The sequence below is a fragment of the Natator depressus genome, chromosome 11 (assembly GCF_965152275.1).
Source record: "Natator depressus isolate rNatDep1 chromosome 11, rNatDep2.hap1, whole genome shotgun sequence".
In the NCBI taxonomy this organism is placed as follows: domain Eukaryota; kingdom Metazoa; phylum Chordata; order Testudines; family Cheloniidae; genus Natator; species Natator depressus.
Window position 1 is genome coordinate 14,805,446 of NC_134244.1, and position 23,464 is coordinate 14,828,909.

The window sequence follows — 23,464 nt, forward strand, 5'->3', positions numbered from 1 at the left end:
ATCTAAATATTTATTGAAACACTTATTTTCCTCTGTAATAAGTCCATGTTAATTTGCATTGCGATTTCACCAAGGGTCCCCAGTCTTGGGTAGGACACCATTGTACCAAGTGCTATACACACGCAGAACAAACAGACTGTTGATGCAATTGTAGAGTTAAATGTACTTAACTGAATAATTGAGCAGCTCATTTAGGAACCAGTTGACAAGTCTGCTTGCTAAATGCATTAGTGTTGTTGAAGCTTAAACTTAATTTTTTTGGTTTTTAATTGTCAGTTAATTGTCTTGCAGGATGACGAGTTTATGCAACAGAAAGAGAAGGCTATCAAAACAGTTACCAATATCTTTGTAAGTATAATATATTGAGCTTTTATGATCAAGCTTCAAGACCTTTTTGTGAATAATGAAATGTGATATTTAATTCTAATTAATGCAACTGCTATTGGGTTTTCTCATGAGGAGGTCCCAATTAGGTGCTGCATGTCAGATCTCGTTCTCAGAAAGGGTCATAGATGCCAACATTTCACATTAGAAATCTTTAGGTGTATAATCCACCGCTGGCATATCAGTTGCTGCTGCAGGGAGTGTCTCTTTCCATGCCATCAGACAAAAATCACAAAATGGCACATACACCATTAAAACTCTAGGAAACTAAAACATTCATTTGAAACTGTCAGAAACAGGAATAATTTACCCTTAACATGAACTAAAATGGAAACAAGACCCGGAAATTAAATTTATTTAAACGAATTTAAATCTCAAAACTTGTTTACAATGTAACTACTTGCTATAACTAACACCAAAATATGAGCACTACCTGCAAGTTATGCCTACTAGGCAATATTTTTTCCTCGGTGCATTCAAGCTCTTGAGAGCTGATAGTCTTTTCTTTTTCTCCCTCTTTAAACATATAGCTTCTAACCCTTCAGATGTCAAAACTGAAAAGGAAGCTGCTGTTATCAGAAACCATGTTAGTGCAAATAATGTTACGAATCAGATAATGCCACCAGGGATTAGACTATCATGTGTACTTTAATTGTCATTCTGTCTTACCTGAATTAAAATGTCTAGATAGCAGGTAGGCATCTCTGTGCTCTTGTTTGCTGAACAATTTGTGCTCTAATCTGACGATCCATTTACTTTCAAAATCAGCAATTTGCTTCACTTGTCCTTGATGCTCTCTGTAAATTCATAGGCCAAATTTTTGAAAAATGACTAGTGATTTTGGTGGCCTCATTTTTGGGGTATTCAAATAAACCCTGCAGAGAGGCCTGATCTTCAGAAAATGGTAAGTACCTGCCCTCTGGGGAGGAAAAAAAAATAAAAAAAATTCCCCATTAAGGTAGGTAGAGCTGGGTACCCAGAAATGGATGACCCCCAAAATGACAGTCAGCTTTGAAATTCTTGTCTGTAAATTTTAAGGCCACTATGATGATCTAGTTGGTTGCCTGAATAAAACAGACCAAAGCACTTCACACAGTAATTCCTGCTGCATTGATGGGAATTATTCTTCCCTGCTACATAAGTCAACATTTCTGAGGCAAATAAGAAGTGGTTAAACTAGAGCATATATTTTAGGAAGGGATCCAATCTAGATTAAAAATCTCGAAATGGTGGTCAGTGTATCACTTCCCTTGACAGTCTGTTCCATGGTTAATTACCCTCCCTGTTAAAAATGTTAATTACATTCTGTCTAAATTGACCCCTCATCTTTCTTTGAACTACTAGCTGTTATTATGGTGACCCTTTGAGTAACTCCACTCCAATAGTCCATACTTCATATGAAGCTGGAAATTAACTTACCTTTCTATTTTAGGTTTGCTCTTTTGCATTTGCAAACTCTGATAACATTGCTTCTGTTGCATAAGGAATGCAATCTTCTTTATCAGCCGCATCACCTAAATTAAAGAGGTGCTGCCTTGCTGGGAGGCAGACTCCACTGAATGCATCCGATGAAGTGAGCTGTAGCTCACGAAAGCTTATGCTCAAATAAATTGGTTAGTCTCTAAGGTGCCACAAGTCCTCCTTTTCTTTTTGCCGATACAGATTAACATGGCTGCTACTCTGAAACTCCTAATGTGTCACACATCACTTCCCCCTCTAAATCCATTGAACTTTCACCTGTTTTTCAAAGTTGTCCTAAGTTACAAAGATATTTATCATTAGAAGAGTTTGTCCAATCTCAGCCATAGTTTGCTCTTGTTTCTTCAGTAAAATCATAATGCTGGATGTATGATTTTGGTCACCAGTACAAAGAAGTGGTGGTGATTTAAAAAACAAACAAACAAACAAAAAAAAACAACCTGGATTGATGCTGACGAAGCAGTTGGGTTTTAGTGGCTACACTGCCTGCTGTTCAGCCTCCTTCTCTGAGGAGCTTCCTGCTTTTGTATATGCCCCTCAGCAATTGAAGCACAGCTGCATTGGCATAGTCCCTGCCATGAAATAGCAGCCATACATCATCCCTTTATACTTCTCTCCCTTCTGGTCATCCTAATTTATCCACAGAAGATCAACAGAACACCCCTAATGAGGCTGATCCACAGAACAGGGTTCCTACTTACGCTATCTTAATTTCATTGCCATACATCTGCATAGTACATCCAGTTCAGGATCCTCCATCCCAACAGATTCCATTCCTTTTCCCCTTCCCATTCAGACTGAAGACTAGATTCCTGCCTGAACTGAAATCCCAGCAACTGGGATTCCAGAATGTGGGCCTTTTGCCCCAGAAACTTGGAATGTCCTCAGTGGTCATAGACCTTGATGTGATGGCAGCAACCTAGTGGTGGCGATGCACACTTTGTCTCACTTCTGCTTCTTGGTCTGCAGACTTCACAGGAAGGATAGAACTTGACCATGCATCTCTGTTTTTTGTAGATTGCAGGGAATGCTGGTTTGTGGAAAGAGGCAAATCCAAGTCCCCCACCCCCACCCCCACCCCACCCCGTTTCTCCGGAGGCTGGGTATTCCTAATATATAGGTTTGGAAGGAATAGATTTTTATTGGCCAACGTCAGTAAATGTTGACTTCACCTAATACACACAGATTAAAAAAATATTTCCATCAATGATGACAGAAACTTACAAATAGAGTAAGAAAAATGCTGCTTTAGAATTTAATAGTTTGATTTAAGGATATTTATTCTGTGGTTTTTGACATGTGATGTTGACTGTTGTGTTCTAACAGTTGTGGAGCTTTAACTTTTTGACTTTCAACGTGTACTAACATTATATAATTATTGTTTGACCTCCCATCATATCCTGCAACTCTGAAAATTTAAATAAATAAAAATATTAAAGCATAAAAATGAACATTGATCTCCCCAAAATTCTAAAAAAATAAACAAAAATCAAATTCTGCCAAGCGTTTTTTTGTAGATAAGATTCAGTTGTTAGACCTTGTATTGGTTCTCCACTTTCTCACACTAACTTGAATAAGTTGGAAGACTTTTAACTTCTTATCTAAAAATATTCAAGAAATAGAGGAGGAAAGGGTCTTAGTCAACCATGTTTTATAATTGCTGAAACAATTATAAAAAATATAGTTGGACAAAGGTTTTTTTTAATATGAATGGCCTGTATTACCTTTTCCCCCCATCTTTGTTCCAGGATGAATTTTCCTACAGATATCATGGACACCTGTTAAACATTTTAAGGAAGCTTATGATCTTGTTAATTGCTTTAGAAAAGACCCAAATGAAGTGCTGAAGCAGCTCAACTTGAGCATCTTCTCAAAAGGAAAACTTGTCTTGTCTTGTTGTTGTTTCCTCTCCTGCTCCCAGCCCCCACCCCCACCAATACTGTTTACCCAGTATAAATACATCAGACCACCTATGGCACCTGTCTTGCACTTGTGTTGACTGCACATCAGCATTTGCTGACTTTCTTAGCTTTCCCAAGGTTTATGCTACCCAACTGGTGGTCAGATTGCACATGGAAAGTTTAATTCTCTTACTGGGAACATTGAAATCACAGTCTTGGCTCAAACATGGACTTTGGATTTCAAACTATTCTCTAAGGAAAAAACCTGTATGTTTCCACAGGTAAAGAGCATTGTGGGCTTTACCTTGGCTGTTCCTTTGAAATCCCAGAGGTTTGGTAGGTTTCCTGTTCTAGGACACTGATCGATGAAGTCCCCAGTCTTGATCTGCTTGGACACCAGGCAGGACATGCAGCACTAACTCTGGGAAAGTGCTGGACACTCTGGATGTTAGGTCACCCAGGGCTAAATATACAGTGAGTAAATATACTTTTTATAATGTAGAATCTGCGAGCTCTTCTCCACTAGATTATAGATAACTGCCGTGTTTTAATTTTTGGAGTTAAATGATAGTGCATCTTCACTTTATTGACGTGAGTTAGGACAGGCCCATGGTGTTCCCTTGTAAGGAGAACCACCACCACATCCGCTGAATCCTGGTGGTATAGGTTCCATGCTAGCTCGGAATAAGCCATTAAAAGAGAATATTAGGGATTGCCTACCTCTGGATTGGAGGTGGGTGAATTTTGTACCAGCTCCAGCCCCACACAGGACATACACACACACAGGCTGCTCCCTGTGTATCACGTTTAATGTTGATTCCACCATAACATTTTCTAGCATACTGTCTTTTCCAGTCAGCCATGGTAGGATGCAGTTTGTGCATTTGCGCAAACACCCCTCCTTCTCAAAGCTAACACTAATCTGAAATACATAGGCCCTTTCCTTTTCAAAGTGAGCAGGAAATTGTGATCTAGAAATCAATTTGGTGCTGGTATTGTCCCCATGGACTGCATAGTACAACATGCATGTTCAACATGCAGTATGGATTCTTACTAGTAGAACATAAGACCATGCTGATTTATAGTAGTAGTGGGTCCATAATGCAGAATACCTAGCAGAAATCCTTCTGAGGAAAGAAACCACCAGTTTACTTTAGCATTAGAATTTATAATGCTGTATATCTGCGTAGGGAGAACTTAATCACCAAGGGTTTTTTGTTTGATTTAACAAAACCTCAAATCATCAGGTAAGAGCCATTAAGAATTTATTCTGTGCACTTGACCCTCAGCTCCATATTTCTTACCTTTAAAATTGCATAGTTTTTAATCAGAGTAGACCAAGCTGAGCTGCAACTAGAATAAAAAATAGACTTCAGATTGTTCTAAAGTAAGTACTTTTTTGTTTAATCTTAAAATAATGCAGCATATATCAATCATCTCATAATTATTTGAAATATTTCAATTCCATGTATAACATGAGCTAGAAAATCTACCCACTCCTGAGGCACTAATTTAAGTAGTTGCTGATCTGAAGCCCTGGGGCTAATTAGATATCTTTAGTTTTCTGGTGCTCTCATCATTGTGTTGTATTCAAGTGCATTGCAGAAAAATGTGCAATCTAGATATTTTATAAGGACTAGGTATATAGTGCTATTTTCTCCTAGGATTTCCACGCATACCTTTTCCTCTCCTTCTTGCCACCTGTGACAATGATTCTGAAAGGCCCCTTTATCTTTACAGGTCTTTTTTTGTTCTTTTTTCTGTTTTCAAGAACTGAACATGTCTGACATAGTTCAAAGAGCTCTCCTCTTTTTCACCTGTTCCGTTTTGGACTCTCCCAACACATTGTTAGACTCAAAAGTTTTTGAAAGTCCTTGTCTGAGAGTCAAGGCAGTTATGGTCCTATTGAAGTAATTGCTGCTTTTTGGACACCTAAAGAGCCACAGTATATAGAAATGCCTTCTTCCAAAATTCGAAGCCCCATAATCTCTGAGACGTAGTGAGGCTGATCAATGCTTTAGTCACTCTCGGACTAGACTCCTGCAATATGGTTTTGCCACCCTATCAGTGCTAGCCAGTTGCAATACATACATGATTCGAATACAGCTCTGTGAACTGACATGAGGAGAGAACATTTTGCTGCTCTCAGTAGTTGGTCCATATGTATTAGGAGAGAGGTAGGTCATCCAAAACTCCTCAACTATCTGCTCTATTTATAAACTGTCTCCCATTGTGCTGTCTAGCACATTTGACTATAGTCCCCCATCTTGATGTCTTTCCCCGTGTGAGATCGCCTTTCTTGCAATTAGGAACCATCTGGAATGCTCCTGCCAGATTGGGGCTATCCAGATGATTTAGCTTAGGTGTATCTGTGCATCAGCCAGCTTGTTTTTGGTTCAGTTCCAGCAATGATATCTAAATTTGCTGCTACAGACTGTTTAATCAGTGATTTATCTTTAAGAACATGCACCCAGAAACAGTGGTGATGGGAGCCATGCAAAATACTGTGATAAAATAAATTCCCATCTCCCAAGGATTGACTGCCCTCATTTTGCAAAGAAACCAACCTTCTTAAGGTAGTCTTTCAACTCCAAGGCCCTGCTTTCTGATGGTTGCAAGCTGAGCATCATAGAATATCAGGGTTGGAAGGAATCTCAGGAGGTCATCTAGTCCAACCCCCTGCTCAAAGCAGGACCAATCCCCAGTTTTTGCCCCAGATCCCTAAATGGCCCCCTCAAGGATTGAACTCACAACCTTGGGTTTATCTCCTGTACTGAGTCCTGTTGAGTCTCATGATTGTCCTTGCTATTGATACCACAGGCAGGGCAGGATCTCATGATTCTCTTGACTGTCGCAAGACAGCTTCCTTGCAGTGAGGCAAGGGGTTTCAGCGGTGCCCTGACTCTGAAGCACAACCAAAACTGTTCCCTTGGTGCATTTTCAAGGTATTGTGTCTCCCAGTTAGTCCCATTCAGCCTCTAAGATGTCTGGTGAAGTCCTGAATTAATCTTTTAATTACTTGGTTCTTTTGGTCATTGGAATTTAGATTTTGTGTAACCCTGGTTGGTAATCAAACTGATTGGTGGGAGGTACATCACCTTGTCCAGCCTATCTTCCTGTTTTCTGGATTTAAATCTGTTTGTAAATAGCTGAATGTGTTGAGGGATGCAGGACAGTTGATATAGTGCTGACATCAGCTTCAGCTCCTCTAGAATCTCATCCTAATTTATAATTATATGCATCCAGTTTGCTATCCCTTTCCTTGGGCACACCAGTCAGCATGTTCAGTTAATGGGAGCCTCACTAACCCCTACACCACTTGATCTGTCATCAGCCTTTCAACATTGCTGGTCACAAAGTCACTTTTGTGCCGTCTGTCAGACTTTGCTGGGATGGATGGAGTCACATTAGGCTGGCTTCACTAATAGCACCCTGTCGCTCAGTCCCCCCTTCCTCCATCTCCCATCCTAATGGTCATTGACCATATGTGTGAAACCAATGGCTACACTTGAGAGCTTACAGCAGCTGAGCTGCACGCTCTCTGTGTACCTGCGCTAAGCCAATGGGAGAGCTCTCCCATCAACTTAATTCACTCCCAATGAGCGGCGGCAGGTATGTTGGTGGGAGAGCTTCTACAGTCACTACATCTTAAGTCGACATAAGTTATGTTGTTCGGCATAAATTAGCCACTCCCCTGAGTGACATTACGTATATCCTGACTTAAGCACTGGTATGTCAGCATAAATAGTATCACTCGGGGGGGGCGGGGGGGGGCTTATTTACACCACTGAGTAACATAACTTATGTCGACTTAAGCTGTAGCATAGCCATAGCCTGAGAGATTTAATGGATAATACCACCATTGTCATGCTCTCATGCTCATGGTACCAGTCCCCTTCACGTCAAGCACAGCTTCTCTTGTCTTCATGCTGTCTCAGTACTGAGTGAAATTGGAGCCTTGATGCAGCCGGTTCAGGCTAAATCCAGACTAGACAGAGATGGTGCTAGCAGAAAACACTTTGAGTAGCTGATGGAGGTTATTACTTCACCCTCTGTTGTGAGCATCATCTGTCTGGCAGTCAAGGCAGTTATAGTCCTATTGAAGTAATTGCTGCTTTTGGACACCTAAAGAGCCAAAGTGTATAGAAATGTCTTCTTCCAAAATTCGAAGCCCCATAATCTCTGAGACTTAGTGAGGCTGATCAATGCTTTAGTCACTCTCAGACTAGACCCCTGCAATATGCTTAACTGGGGCTGACTGTGTGGGCCATGTGGCACTACAGTGGGTCACTCTGCCCCTTAAATGGAATGAACTTAGATGGAGAGAGTACATCATACTGGTACTTCACAGTCCGCACTGACTACCTCTACAGTTCCAGACCCAGCCTGAGATACTGCTCTTGATTCCCAAATCCCTTTGCTTGGACCCATCTCAGTGACCGCCTTTCCTTCTACGGCCATCCATGGCAGCTGTGATTAACAAGGCCACTGCATCTGCCCTTTCCCCCTTTTTTCCAGTGTGAAATTTCTGGGTATCATGGGCAGAGCGCTCTCAGTGGAAAGTCCTAGAGTGTGGAACACCTTGCCACAAGAGATCAGGAAGACCCACAAGTCTTCGTATGGTCTTTGTGAGCTTGGAAAGTATCAGCAGAGATGTGGTTGTGGGTGGGTGATGTTGGAAGAAGGGGAGGCTTTGAAGAGCTCAGGGGCCCTTTGCAGTAGAACTTGTACTTATTTTGTATGTGTAGATGCTATGACTATGGTGTGTATTTCTAACTCACAGCTATGTGAAGAGAACTCAGGTGAAAAAGGGTTTTGTGCCGGTGTGGGTGTAGTGAAAGAAAGGTTTCATGGGCCATGGATGCTTTTTGCACTGATCTTGTGTAATGTGCTGAGGTTGCTATGGTAAATTCTTGAGAATCAAACAGGAAAATGTTGATTTTTAGCATTCTTACCAGTATGGAAGGTAGCTCTAGACTAAGCACAATGGCTGCTCTTTGAACCTCAGTATCTGCTTTGTTTAAACCAGAGGATAAAGTTTAAAACACATAGTACTATTATGGTCCTGTCTACACATTTGTCCATTACGTCTCTCCCTTATGTAATATACTGTTGTTTTGAGATTAGACCCTGACTGTGTTTTTATTGTGTATATTTTTCCTGTGAGGTATAGCTGTAAAGTGATTTCTGAGCTATAACCTCTCATCTTGAGATCTAAATACTGACAATGTTTCAGCACTTTTGACACTAAAACAAGGACATCTGGCTGCGTTAACTAATACCCAAATAATTTTTGCAGTCTCTTAACGTTAAAGCAGGAGACATAGTGGTACGGTGGTGACAGGGGAATTGGAATACAGTTGCATTGGGAGATGACTAATTTACATTTTTACTTCCGCTTTCATTTATTTATTTGTATGTGTGTGTACACATATGTAAGCCAGTTAAAAATCTTTAAAAAGGACAGTATTCTACTTCTGCTGCATTTGGACAACTGTCACGAATTTAAATGGCTTCTATGGCACTTGCTCTGATACCCAGTAGCTTTAATAAAAAAAAAAAGGTGTTTCCTGCTGGAAAGCTGCTAAAACTCATCAGAACACTTAAAAACGAGAGGGGAAAAGAGGAGGGTCTGATGTATTTTCATCATACTTAGTGAGCAAAGCTAGAGAGCAGATTCTGGGAACACCAGTGTTCTTTGTCAGTGTATCTGTAAAAGCGTAACTGTTTTGACAGCGTGCCTGGAGAAAAGTGTAGACCAGGGGTGGCCAACCTGTGGCTCTGGAGCCGCATGCAGCTCTTCAGAAGTTAATATGTGGCTCCTTGTATAGGAACTGACTCTGGGGCTGGAGCTACAGGTGCCAATTTTCCAGTGTGCAGGGGGGTGCTCGCTGCTCTACCCCTGGCTCTGTCACAGGCCCTGCCGCCACTCCACCCCTTCCTGCCCCCTCCCCTCAGCCTGCTGTGCTCTCACTCCTCTTCCCCCCCCCCCCGCATGCCATAAAACAGCTGATCGGGAGGTGTGGGGAGGTGCTGATCAGCAGGGTTGCCAGTGGGTGGGAGGTGCTGGGAGAGGGGGAGTTGGTGGGGGGCTGCTGATATATTACTGTGGCTCTTTGGCAATGTACATTGGTAAATTGTGGCTCCTTCTTAGGCTCAGGTTGGCCACCCCTGGTGTAGAATGTCATAACGAGCAGCTCAGATGCCCCCATTCTATACTGACAGATGATTTTTGTTTGTTTTTTTGTTTAATAGGTCTGGAGTTTTGTTCTCTTAATTTGATGTAATGCAGAAGCTGTTAGGTGTTAAAGGAAGAAACCACACCAAATTTAAAAACATACTTTTGATCTTAGCAGATTCAGAAATGCTTTACAAGTTGAAAGAATGGATATATGTGCTCTGCACAGGGCTCCCATTATTCCTTACTGAAATGCAGCCACCTCTGGTGTGAAAAGCAGTTGTTCTTGAACAGAGCAGAAGTGATAAAAAACAACCATTTAGGAAAACATGTCATGAAGAGTGCTGTATCCAATTGATACTGCATAGGGAAGGCAAAGCAGAGCTGCCAGAAATGAAATTTGGCCATGGCACTGGGATACCTTTCCTGTATTAATAAAGAGACACGGATTCTTTGGTGATTGCAAATGTTCTAGGGCGTTGGTTTTATGTTTGATCTGACAGATTTGGAAAGTATGGATATTACGTCTAGAGCTTGTAAATATGCTGGCAAGACTGTGAATAGTGTATTAGGATAAAGGACTTGATCATAGCACTAGATTGTGTTTAAAAAAAGGATTTTTGTTACCTCACCTAATTCTGAAAGATATTTTTCAGAGGGTTTGATTTGTGTGTGTGTGTCAGTTTCTTATAAACAGTACCATTGTAGTAAAGGACTGGAATTAAGCCAGTTTGTCTTGCAAAGTGCTTCTTGAGGCTTCTCCATTTTGGAGACTAAATGCAATTCATAGCATCAGGTTAGATTTGGGTGCATTTGAAACCAAGGTTAGTTTGTAGCAGCTGAAGTGGGTACAGCCTACTCCTGGAGGAGGTAACATTTTATAATGGAAATTCTCAAGACTCTGCAAGCTTCCATTTGCACCTCTGCAGTTCCTGTTGGTTCCTGTGAAAAATCTCCACATTTCAGAAACCAAGGTTAGGTGAGATCAGCGTCCACTGCATTTCCTTGCATAGAGGCAACTCTGAAAAGACACACTTTTCCAGACAACCAGAACAGTTAAACTGAGCTCTTTGTGGCAGGCTGATTTTTTTTTCCTCCCCTGTGTTCAAAATGTCACGGTCTGCTCCTGCATCTCTAGAAGATTTAAGAAAGGAGGGAATGTTGCTTAGTTAGGGCATTAGCAAACTAAACCAGTTTTGGTCATAGTGCCTTCAAACTGTTGTAACAGCACAAGTATGCAGTGTTGCAATTGCAAAATTATCCTGAATGTATATTACTTCATTTACATAGCACATCTTAAAATACCATGCATACATTACTGCTTATGTCCTTCCAGTTCATAAATTATAAACTGTTTGGGGCAAGGGATATGGGACTTCTATACAGTAATCCACCAAAATGTGGCCCTGTGATTCTGTATATTAAAGAACTTTTAAGGGGGTTGATAGCAGTAAAATACAGCTTCTGTCATTGTCTTTCACTTACTGGGACAAACTTTTCTCTCTGTTATACAGGAGTAAATTTGGAATAGGTCAATTGGCTTTGAGTTATGCTGGATTTACACTGGTGTAACTGAGTCGGAATCTGTTGTCGTCTCCCCCCCGGTGTTCTCTTATACCACAAGCCACTTTACAGTCTGGGTGAGGAATGGGAACTCCCTGTTTTCTTCTTGTTTGTTCTTTGGGCTTTTTTTCCAATGTGTTTCTTTAGAACTCAGCATACAGAACACAGTCTGGTTTTCATAGTGCATCTGCTCTTACCCCAGTAGTTGTGGTGTGAGATCAAGTGACTTGTCTGAGGCTGCACAATGAACAACTGGCTCAACCCAAGTCTGCCTATGTAGTTGAATCCCAGATCCTCTTCATTCCTTGCGTATTGCTGTAACAACTAAACAGTGGTTCCCTCGTTTCTCCCTCCCACATACTTTCTGTCCTAGGCAGTATGGTCACTCCAGAATTAATCATTTTACCATGCTTCAGCTGACCTGAAAGAGTTGTTTTAAACACTAGCAGTCTTCAAGAGACACTATCAAATAGTTTGATCCCAAAACTAGACTTGGTTGAAAACTCTCTCCAGAGGGTAGTAGCATCTAGTTTCTAACGTACCCATTTTTCTGCCAAGAAACTTTAAGTGCTAATAACAGCTGTGTTTATATATGATACTGTTGTTGTTTGCTGGGGCAAAGCCCTCGGCAAGATGGACACTTGGATCGAATTAGTTAACAAACTCTAATCCCATTACTCTGCTGCCTCCATTGATGACAGACTATGTAAACAGTGTGTTGGTTTTGCTTAAGGGAAAAAGGTGAGGGAAATTTAGCATTGGGCATAAGGAGAAGGGCAGAAAAGCAGCAGGCATAGAGATGTTGCGTCAAATTCAGATTGACGCAAATGAGTGTTGCTCTGTCAGTGGAAGTCAGTGAAGTGGCACCTACTTACACAACACTTGAATTAGGCTGGTTTTCAAGATTCTGTGGCCCCAGTCCTGCAAACTTTAAGAACATGAGTGCCGTTTGCAGGACTGGGACTAAGAGTAGAACAAATAATGAGAAAAACAGAAATGAAGGTACAGCTTTAAAAATGTAGTAAAAATGCCTAATTTGACACACAAGTAGAAATTTGAGGTTATGGTTCCTGTGTTAACTGGATCAGTTACTTGCAATATTTTGTAGTCCTGTGTGCACTGTTAAATTTTATACCTCAATGTATATGAAATTCATTGCTGCAAGACCCATTTTTTAATCTTTTATAATGTAATGAGCTCTGCACCTTTATATTTGATTAAAAATGTAGTGAAAAATCACCTACATCTCTTTTCAAACACACAACTTTTTGGTTTTTCTACACTTTTTTAGTAACATCAAAGGCATTTGATTCAGACGTCTGGGCCAAATTCTTTTTAGTTGTACTGTTGGCATTCCATGGATGATAGAGAGTTTGCACTAGTGAAACTGAAGACAATTTAGGTATTAAGTACGTGTCAAGTATGGAGGTCTTTTAACATAAGCCATTTAGGAATATTCCATGTACAGAAAGAATGCCTGGTACACTTCTCAATATCTGAAAAACGCCATTTTATTATACTGAACTCAGAGGTCAAAGTGGAATTTTACCAAATTGGTCAAAAAACTCTCTTCAGCTAAGAGCAGTCATTGAAAAACTAATCCCAACGGTAAGTTTTTCAACAAGTTATCAGTGCCTGAAAGTAGGAGCTTTATAGTAGAAGCTGCTTGCTCAACTAAAACTGGTATTGCTACTTTGGAATTATAACCCTTTAAAAATGTACTTTATAGCTCCTGAGTTGCTTGCCTCACACATCAGCATGTTCCTTACTGCATAAATTACCATCCTGTGTCGTCTTCACAATACTCCTTCTGTAGAATGTCTTATAAAGGTGGCCTATGAAATGATTTCTTTTAAAATTGGACTTGCCTTTTTTGCTCCATTACGATATATAGATGCTTGAAAGGTGGTTTTTACCCACTCCCCTCTTTAAAAAAAAAAAAAAAACAAATTAAAAAAAATCAGTTTTTTAACCTTGGAAATATCCGCTCTTGTCCTCCGTTTTTTAAGGAGTATGTTAAATCTTTAACAGAAACTTCCTTTCTGCAAACTGTCAGCGATTAAATAGGTGTTAACAAACAGCATTGCTACTGGGTAGCCTGGGTCCAGCCGAGAACAGGACAAGTGTTCCCTGTAAAGAGTTGCAGGAAGGGTGGCAAGGGGGCGGTGGAAGGGAGGTTGCAGAGGAAGGGACAGTTTCCTGCAGTGGTCCCTGGAGAACGGAGACTTCAGGTGAGAAGCCTGTAAGTTGTGGCTGGATAGAAAGCCCCTGTTGGACGTTTGTTTTTTCCTTTTGTGAGTTTATTGGTCGTTTTGGACAGTAAGCAAAGCCTGGAGGCAAGTGCTAAAGACTGATTTTGACATGATCGATCATTTTCCAGGCTGGTGAGGATTGTTGGCAGCTTACAAACATCTTAAGCAGACTGGTTTAAAAACCTTTTCCCTCTGTCAGTTGTTGGTTTTCATCATCCTGCTGCTTAAGACATTTAATTGGTTCTCCAGTTATCATAGGCTGAGTCTACAGTATTGCCTTGTTTATACTGGAAATCGTCCTGCTTCCAGCCATTAGTGGCCAAGTATGTAGCTCCTCTTGGCAAAGAGAAGGAGAGCCACAAAAGCGAAGCTTACAGTAGTAATTTCCACCAGAGCGAATTGTAGCTTTCCTGGTCTATGCTAAGCTATTTAGGTAGTTGGAATGGAGGTACATTCCCAGTGTAGACAAGACTAAAGAAAACTGGGACCTGTACTTTTTCATTTGTGCAACTTCACAGAGGTTGGGGGGTCTATCAGTCTTTTTTGTTTTTTTCCCCTTGCTCAAAGTAGCATTAAACAGCACAGCAGTAAAAAAAAAAAAAAAAAAAAACTGCTCTGTCTTCACTACAGCCTCCACTGTTGCTGCCATCAGTGTTGCTGGTAGGTGTCTTATAGAGACAAAGCCATGGAATCTTTCTGGCCTGACGACTTGAATTTCTAATGCAGAAAATGAGCATAATAACTTTTCTTGCAGGGAAGAAACCCTCCCAAAACTTCATTCTACATAATTAAGTAGTGGGGAAAAGTCACCTTTGCAGGTCATCTTTACATCGCTTTGCACTGGAATTTGTAGGAAGAGATCATCCTCTCTAAAAGAGGCTCAAATAAATGTGAAAAAATTATTCTGTCATCTGGATTAATTATTAAAACTGTGGACTAAAGACCTACCTGCTGTACTCAAGGGGAATATGAAATGAAATTTATGGTTATGGCCAGGACTGAAGGCAGGCAAAGGGAATATTAAGAATTCGTAATAGTGACTGGAACTAGAGCAGCTACTGATGAAAGATGAATGTGCTGTGAATTGAGATTCTCAGTAAGTAGTTTTATGTTCATCTACACAATTATCTGATGTTAAGACTAACATTTATGGTGTATTTGTGCATGCTGTAATTGCTGTTATGAATTCCATTCCTTAGCATAGGTCTAGACAGGGAGACAGCTGATCATAGAAAGCTTTCAAAGTTAGCAGGCAAAGGCATAACCAGATCCATCAGCTGAAAGGAGAAGCTAGACAAATTCAGACTAGAAATAAGGTGTGGAAAAAAGAGTAATTGGCAACTTACTAAGAGACTTGGTTGATTCTTGTTCACTTGATTTCAGAATTTCTAAAGATATGTTTTACTTTATCAAGAAGTTATGGGCTTGATTCAAGAGTTGCTGGGTGAAAATCTTGGTCTGTGTTACACAGGAGGTCAGACTAGAAGATCACTATTGTCTCTTCTGGCTTTTTAAAATCTTTGACGCTATCGTCCCACATGATAAAATACCACGTCCGTTAGGTTTCCTGATATTAGTTAAGTATGAAAAATACTAGACTTGCTTTTCCCTGTGTTTTTAACATTTTGTTGCATTACCAGCCCCCGGCATACATACAAACATGAATCAAGCCCCCCCCCCCCCCAAAAAAAAAAAAAAAAACATGAGAGGCTTAAAATTTGTGAATTTTTTAAAAAATGGGGCAGGGTATTACCTTTCTGGTCTTGGAGCCTTTAAGTTTCATGTTTTCAAGTTTCTCTGTAACCATGAGGGCTAGAAATGTGCATTTTTCAGAGAGAGAGAGAGCGAGCGAGCGAGAGCTGACTCTCACTTAGTCAGCTGACTCTGGTACTGGGGCTTTAGGAAAAACACCAAACATTACAAACCTGGCAGTAAAATCAGAAGAGTTGACAACACAGCTCTTGATCTTTTTCTCCAGTATTTTCAGTGCCGGAAGTACTTGTGGATCTTAATTTTTAATGTTTTATAGAGATTTAGCCATTATAAATCACTTTTAAAAAACTATTGTTAAAAAACATTTGTTCTTTTGTTACTTCCCTGAAGTACTTTTAGATCTTGGTTATACAAAAAAGTTGTACTGCTTCATTATACGAATATAGTTTAAGTGGTATAGCCCTCTGCCCCATAGTCAGAGGTGAAAGTAAGCCGGTACGGCGTACTGGCAAGAGCCGGTGCGCCGTACTGTACCGGCTTCCCCAGGCTGCAGTTTAAAGGGCATGGGGCTCCCAGCAGCGGCTGGAGCCCCAGGCCCTTTGAATTGCCACCAGAGCCCCACTGCTGGAACCCCGGGTAGCGGAGGTGGCTGGGGCCCCCAGGGCTCCAACGGCGATTTAAAGGGCCCGGGGCACCGCTGCGGTAGCGGCAGCCAGGAGCCCCTTGCCTTTTAAATCACTGCTGGAGCCCCGCCACCGCTACCCCAGGGCTCCGGCAGCAAGGCTCGGCAGCGATTTAAAGGGCCTGGGGTGGTGGCGGCGACCGGGGCCCGGGCCCTTTAAATGTCCCCCAAGCCCTGGGGCTCCCAGCTGCCTCTGCAGCTAGTAGCTCCGGCAGTGATTTAAAGGGCCCAGGGCTCCCAGCTGCCACTACCGCAGCCAAGCCCGGGGCCCTTTAAATCGAGATTTAAAGGCCCCGTCCCTTCTGGTTGTGGCCACGCCCCCTGGTCAGGACTCTGGAGTACTGGTAAGTCCTTTAAGTTACTTTCACCCCTGCCCATAGTGTAGTATATTTGTGCTTATACCGGTATAGCTGTTCCCACACGGGAAGGAGAATAAGCTATTCCTGTATAAGGCACCTTCGTATTGGCACAACTACATTCATGCTGGGGGTTGTACAGGTATAACTATATTGTTTAAAAAAATCACCCCACCCAATAGTTACACTGCTACAAAACTTTATAGACGTGACCTTAGTGTACTGCATGGTACAGTAGAACCTCAGTTACGAACACCTTGGGAATGGATGTGGTTCGTAACTCTGAACAAAATGTTATGGTTCTTTCAAAATTTTACAGCTGAACATTGACTTAATATAGCTTTGAAACTTTAGCATGCAGAAGAAAAATGCTGCTTTTAACCATATTAATTTATATGAAACAAGCAAAGAAATGGTTCCCTCATTAAATCTTTTTTTAAATTTTCCCTTTATTTGTTTAGTAGTTTGTGTAGCACAGTACTGTACTGTATTTGCTTTTATTTGTCTCTGCTGCTGCTGATTTGCATACTTCGGGTTCCAAATGAGGTGTGTGGTTGACTGGTCAGTTCATTACTCTGGTGTTTATAACTCTGAGATTCTACTGTATTTACAGCAGTTCTCTCCAACTAGCATTTAATTGTATCGAACTTTCTTTAACTTAGCTACAATATGGCATTGATTAATTTTGGTTGATAGAATGCTGGGAATTTTTTTTCCTGTGTGCTTTTTCCCTTTAAAATATAATAGAATCCGTTTTCCCCTCCTGTGTGACTGGTTAAAGGAGCAGTAATTAAGTAGATAGTAATTACATTTAATTATCCAATTAAGACATAATTCCCATTCTGAAGCTGTCCGTTTAGAGGTTTTTTCATTTAAACCGGCATCTGTTTTGTTGGTTTTGGCCATCTTTTCAAATGTGCTTAAAATGGCAAATTGAATAAATTATGCCTTTTGTGAAATATTCATGTGTGACATTAGAAAAAAGGAGAACGAAAAGAGGTGCTCTAGGAAGCCTTTTAGGTCTAACTTGGTCAGGGTGTACAAACCTAATTGCAGAAACAGAATTCAAAGCCACGTGGCGTGGATAGAGGAGGTGGGCTGTTGAATGTGGGATTGCTCATCCATTTAGAAAATAAAACCATTTATTTTGGAGAAGTTCTTGACAATCTCTGAATTTGTTTACTGTCCTGCAGGAGGTTTATAAACCTCAGAGAAAATATAAACGTCAGGATGGAGCAGAAGAGCTGCTAGATGAGGAGTCTAAGGTTCATGCCACACTTTTGGAATATGGCAGGTAAGTGGGTCCCATTAGTGTTAACTGTTCACTTATCCTGATGCAGTTCAAATGCTTTATATTGTATAAACCTAGCCACCTAGGTTTTGTTTGAAACCCTTTTATTTTCATGCAGACTGCTAAGGTTTAAAGAGATGTTTGGTTTCACGTTTTAAGTTTACTTAAACTATAAACACTTTGGGGCAAGGATTATCTTGTTGACATGTACAGTGCACAGTGCCTAGCACAGGGGAGATTCAGTCCCTGAGTGAGGATTATTAGCAGCACTACCACCATATAAATAATGATTGTGTATTGTACGTGGTTGATCTCTGCACGTAAAAAGAATGGTGTAGATTCCTGACGCTTCTAACTGGGTTGAGACTTTCAGCCGTGATCTTTAACCAATGTTGGCTTTCAAGAAGTGATTTCTGGAAGTCTGAAAGAAAGGGGATTGAAGTGTTTTGTTTTGAAATGGTGATGTGATTAATACCTCAGGATACTGAATTGTGGCTATAGCACTGATGCCGCATGCGCTATGCAAGCGATCTTCCAGATGGAGAGACAAATATAAATGAAAATAAATATTTACTAATATCTGTTGCCTTTTGAAATCTCATAAGAAACTGGAAAGATAAATGGGTGGAAACCTCCCTGTTCAGTATTTGGGAAGAAGGAATTGGAGTTACTAAAACTTTATCTGTTTCCAATTTCTATTTCTAATATTTTCTTTTTCTTAGCTTAGTAATACTTAAGCCTCCCTTAATAGATGACTTTTCTACTATTTGATCTGTTTTGAAGTTCTTCAGCTAGTATTGAGTTCTGTATCTTTTTTCCTTCCTTTTTTTTTGTATCTTTTTTTCATCCCTCCTTCCCTACCTTAGATTTACTGACCCTTTACTGTGAGTATTTTCCTTTTTGTTCCTTTTGACTTTTATTTTAAGGCAGCAACTGTGCCCTGAGTTGGAGCATGCTTTATAACATTTCCGCTCATTCTCTGTGTATTTGGCTATAGCAGCATGGACTAACGAACATTTTCTTTCCTGCTCGTTGACAATAAGAGTGGAATAAAATCTGCAGTATGTTAACAGAACAGAACTATTGAGGGATATTTGGAATGCAACTATGAATGAGAAAACACTCTCCTTTCACTCAGCACACATTCCTGCACTTTTGAATTCTATACATAAGCTAACCAAAGAACATTATTTTTCAGTGGATTTCAGTACAGATATTTTAAATGTTAGCAGGTTGGCGCAGAAAAATAAGTGTAAGTAGTTCTAATGATCTCTGGATCTGTTCAGAACACTACTCTAGCATCACAGTCTCTAGCGACTCAAGAAATAAGATGCTTGTTGTGTATATAGTAGCTAATAATTCTGTAATGAATCTAACATTTACAAAAACTGTATGCCATAATCAAGTGACAGAGCTGCACGTTTATCTGACTGAAAATAAGTAAATGTTCCTTAGCTACCATGTTGAGAAATCTTGCAATATGCTTTGAAACGACGAGTCAATGGGAGTTTGTCCAAGGGCTGCAGCATTTTGCACATTACTAATTGAAATATTCCCATGAATCTACCATTTTTAAAAATACCTTCTTGAATGAATAAAATTGCTGGCTTCTCCCTGAAGTTTTTGTTCATTTTGGAAACTTTGTCTTTAAATGTCTTTTAAAAGAGCAATTTTTTGTTTAGTTTTTGGGTGGAATTAATTAGAATTAGTTTTTAATTGTGACTTGTAGCCTCTTCGTAATGAATTCTGTTTTTATTTTTATAAAGAAAAATTTAATTTTACAGTTGGGAATGGCTCCATTGCATTCCATTAAACATCTATCTCTGCTGCACTCAATTTGTTGTTGGAAAATATTCTTTGCAATGATCTAAGCTAGAAATTTTTTTTAATGAAATACTAGATTCTGCTGCAGTTGGTGGCACTCTGCTGGGAATGATTTTGACTTGTGTGCTAGTGGATTCCTCTCCTTCCCCCTGCACCCACCCCCGTTTTTAGGACTGCCCATTTAAATCCTGAGACAGTTTCTGGTTTAGATCAGAAGATTGGATCCCAGCAGGCTAGAATAAAATCTCAGGAACATAAAATTCTGGGTAGATTCTTCTTAAAGGAAGGTTTTGGTGCTCTTCCAGGCCCACTACATTTAAGAATCTGAATGGACAGCTTGAAAGGTGGAGTAAACCAAGGAAGTTTTCATCTTGTGGATCATCAGGAATGATTTTGGCCTAAATGTTGCAGAACATTTGGAGGCACAATCAGGATACACCCGAGGAAAGAGGAACCAAACTGGTGGAAAGAACAGATAAAGCTGCAGCACAGGAAGGTTTAAACTAGGACTTCAGAGGAAGGGGCAAGTACAGAGAGAGCAAATAAAAATAGGGATGGACAGACATTGAAGGATAAAAAGGTCTTGTAGTGGAAATGAGGTTTTTGTTGGATTCAGTCATGAATTCATGACAACTCATGAAACAACATGCGCTTAAAATACAAGGTTTGTTAAAGAGCTCATGTACAAATTCAAGGAGCTTCAGTAGGAAATTAAAGGAGACTGGAGGCATGTAGTTTGCAGGGTAGTGGGCATGACTGGAAATTTGTTAGATTGATCGTTTGAGCTGATATTAACCCCCTTAGTTATTATGGTATGTGTAGTATGCTGTTAGGAACTGAGGAAATTTAGGCTGATTTTATAAAAAAGCGAAGGGAACTTGGAGAAAACTAGGAATACTGCAGAATTGTAATGGATTAAGTATGGATATTTTGCATAGCATATTATAACAACAGGAATATGTTATGGGACTCGTGAATGGAGAGAACCATATCTGATATGGTACAATAAGCAACAAATGAGAACATATGTGATATGTACAGAATTATGATTACAGAGAAGATCTGAAGCTCTAGCGTAAACTGTGTTGGATTTGATCGGAGAAGAAAAAGTTTGTGTGATCATAGGTCTGTAAAGTGGTGGTAGTCAGAGAGAGGAGAAAAATTAAATATATAGCAAAAGTTGTTGGGGAAAATGGGAAGCAGAAATCACAGTTTAATAGAATAAGGATGACTACAAAAGCTTAAATGCTAGCAAAGGGGCAAACATTAAAGTTTAGACTGGCATTAGTAGGTATAATGTAGGATGATGTAAATTAAAATAAAATAAGCGGCTGTACTTAAGGAATGAGGCATATTCCACAAACGTATAAGTGGCAACCTTAAATGTTTTAACTACCATAATAGTATTGGAACGGACCATTGATCCCATTCCAACAAATACATATCAGACATAGTAATTGAATCATGGCATTTCTACACAATACCTTAATTTGGGTGTACATTCTAATTCACATCAGCATGTTGTACACTAAGTTGCCCGTGTGGACCCTGCTGCTGTACACTAAAAGTTCCTTAGTACATGTGAATATAATCCTGTTTGAAACAGGATTACATCTATCATGTAGACTAGCCCTAATGTCTACGCTACACACCGGATCGGCGGGCAGCGATCGATCTAGCGGGGATCGATTTATCACGTCTAGTCTAGACGTGATAAATCGACCCCCAAGCGCTTTCCCGTCGACTCCTGTACTCCAGCTCCTCGAGAGGTGCAGGCAGAGTCGACGGGGGAGTGACAGCAGTCAACTCACCGCGGTGAAGACACCATGGTAAGTTGATCAAAGTATGTTGACTTCAGCTACATTATTCACTTAGCTGAAGTTGCGTAATTTAGATCGATATTCCCCTCCCCCTCCCCCCGTAGACGAGGGCTAAGACTCCTTCACTGCAGACAGTCATTATAAAGCCCATTTAGCCTTCAACTCTGTTCCTTCCACATGCCTGGAGAAACACATGGGCATTACTATATATAGTTATGGCGTGTGACATAATATGGCTATAGACACTGAATATCTGCTGCCATATTCTCACTTGTCTTTTCTTCTGCTAGTCTTTCTTTGTTTAAAGCTCATAGGTTGTCCTAAACCCTAATCAGAAGTCTAATGAAATCTTTCCTTTGAGTTCTGTGGGCTTTGGCTCAGGGCTTATATCACTACCTCTTATTTACATATCGCAAATTAATTTTGGGGCAAAGGTTCTAATAGATCAGTTTGTAGTACAGTACATACTATAAGGCATGGTATAAGCACAAGTATTGTACCAGTGTAACTGTACCTGTTACGAGTGCGATTTTATTTATTTTTTTATTTTTGCTGAAATAGTTGTACTGACATAACCCCTGGTATGGATGCAGTTATGTAGGTGCCTTTTATAGCTAATTCCACTTTCCATATGGGAATAGCCATGCCAGTATAAAGCACCTTTAAACTGATATAACTCTATCCAGACGAGGAGGATTGTACTGCTTTAACTCTACCAGCATAGTTAAAGTGGTATAACTTCCTAGTGTAGATAAGCTGCTTAAGGCTGGGAGTTGCCTTGACATAATCGAAGGCTGAATTTGACCCTGAAAGTGGGCAGTTAGTGGGAAACAATCCTGATGTCACTGATAGCCTTTATTTAAACTTTTACTACGTTTATTCATAAGATGTCGGAAACTCCTTCTACAGCAAATACCACTTTAAAGAGTCTTTTATCTCCAAATAAGTTTTCCAGGAATGTCAAGCTTGTCTTTTCATGCTTGTGTGTGTATTTTTTTTGTTTTGTTCGTGGGCGTTTCTAATGATGAGGTTGAGTTTGGTTACTCATTTCTGGCCTAATAACGCTTGGTTGCTTGTGAAAAGTTGTGCATAATAACAAAATACACTCTGTTTAAAAATGTGGGTTAGCAAGGTATAAGCTTTTCTCTGAGGAAAAAATTAAATCAAAAGCCCATTTGTGTGTGTATATTAGCGCTGTGAGGATTTAAGGCCTTGATACGGTAAAAAAATATTGCAGTTCAGAGAAGCCTTTAAGCTTTAAGAGTCCCACTGACTTTAGTGGAAATTAAGCGGAACTTAAGCACATGTGTAAGTGCTTTCCTGAATCAGGCATATATAATTAACTGCTAAGGTTTACTTTCCTCCACCAATGCGTAAGCCTTCCCTAGGCAAGAGCATGTTGCTCGCCAGACATTAGCACTATAGAATGTTGATTGCAGCTCTATGGAATTACAGTATAGAAAGATTGGTGGGGAATTGAAAATATGCTGTAAAGTCTATGTTATTGGGGCATTCATTAACTAATCCAAAGCTGGCTTTTTTTGTTGTTACAGAATTCACCTTAGTGCATTTCTTATGTACAGAATATTAATACAAGTGTATTTATGAAATTGAGAATGTTGGTTGTTCTAGCAACACACATCTTTGACTTCTTTCATGTGTATTTTAGGAGGTATGGATTGAGCAGACAATCAGGCAAAATGGAGAAGGTAAGGGGTAATATTGATTACTGATATAAAATTAAGAAACAGTGTGGTCAAGGGGGAAGGAACCCTATTTTTTTTTCTTCTAAAGAAACCTCAATTCTGGAAGATCTTGAAGGAAGGCTCTGAAGTCAGTAGGCTTGTGTGTTTTGTTGCTTTTTTTTAAATTGCTAAATGAAACTAAAGCTCTGCAGCCCATGAAAGATATAATTGATTTCTGCCTCTTTTTTTAAATTATCTTCCTACCTTGAAAATACCTGTTAAAAGGTCATGTCAGGCTGCTTTCACAAACAGTCCGTTTGACACAAATCCAATAAT

The 23,464-nt window shown here is 40.1% G+C and overlaps 1 protein-coding gene across 4 annotated transcripts in view; it reads left to right on the plus strand.

The window, feature by feature from the left end:
* The window catches only part of CCDC93 (CCC complex scaffolding subunit CCDC93), a 104,571-nt gene that overhangs the window by 15,716 nt on the left and 65,391 nt on the right, over positions 1 to 23,464 (plus strand). For 2 of the 4 annotated variants that reach the window (XM_074967222.1, XM_074967224.1), the window contains exons 6-9: positions 292 to 348; positions 17,702 to 17,802; positions 18,666 to 18,683; positions 23,113 to 23,152. In XM_074967222.1, the coding sequence (XP_074823323.1) occupies positions 292 to 348; positions 17,702 to 17,802; positions 18,666 to 18,683; positions 23,113 to 23,152 (216 nt within the window). The remainder of the gene's footprint in view (positions 1 to 291; positions 349 to 17,701; positions 17,803 to 18,665; positions 18,684 to 23,112; positions 23,153 to 23,464) is intronic. The other 2 variants (XM_074967223.1, XM_074967225.1) reach the window with 1 other exon arrangement.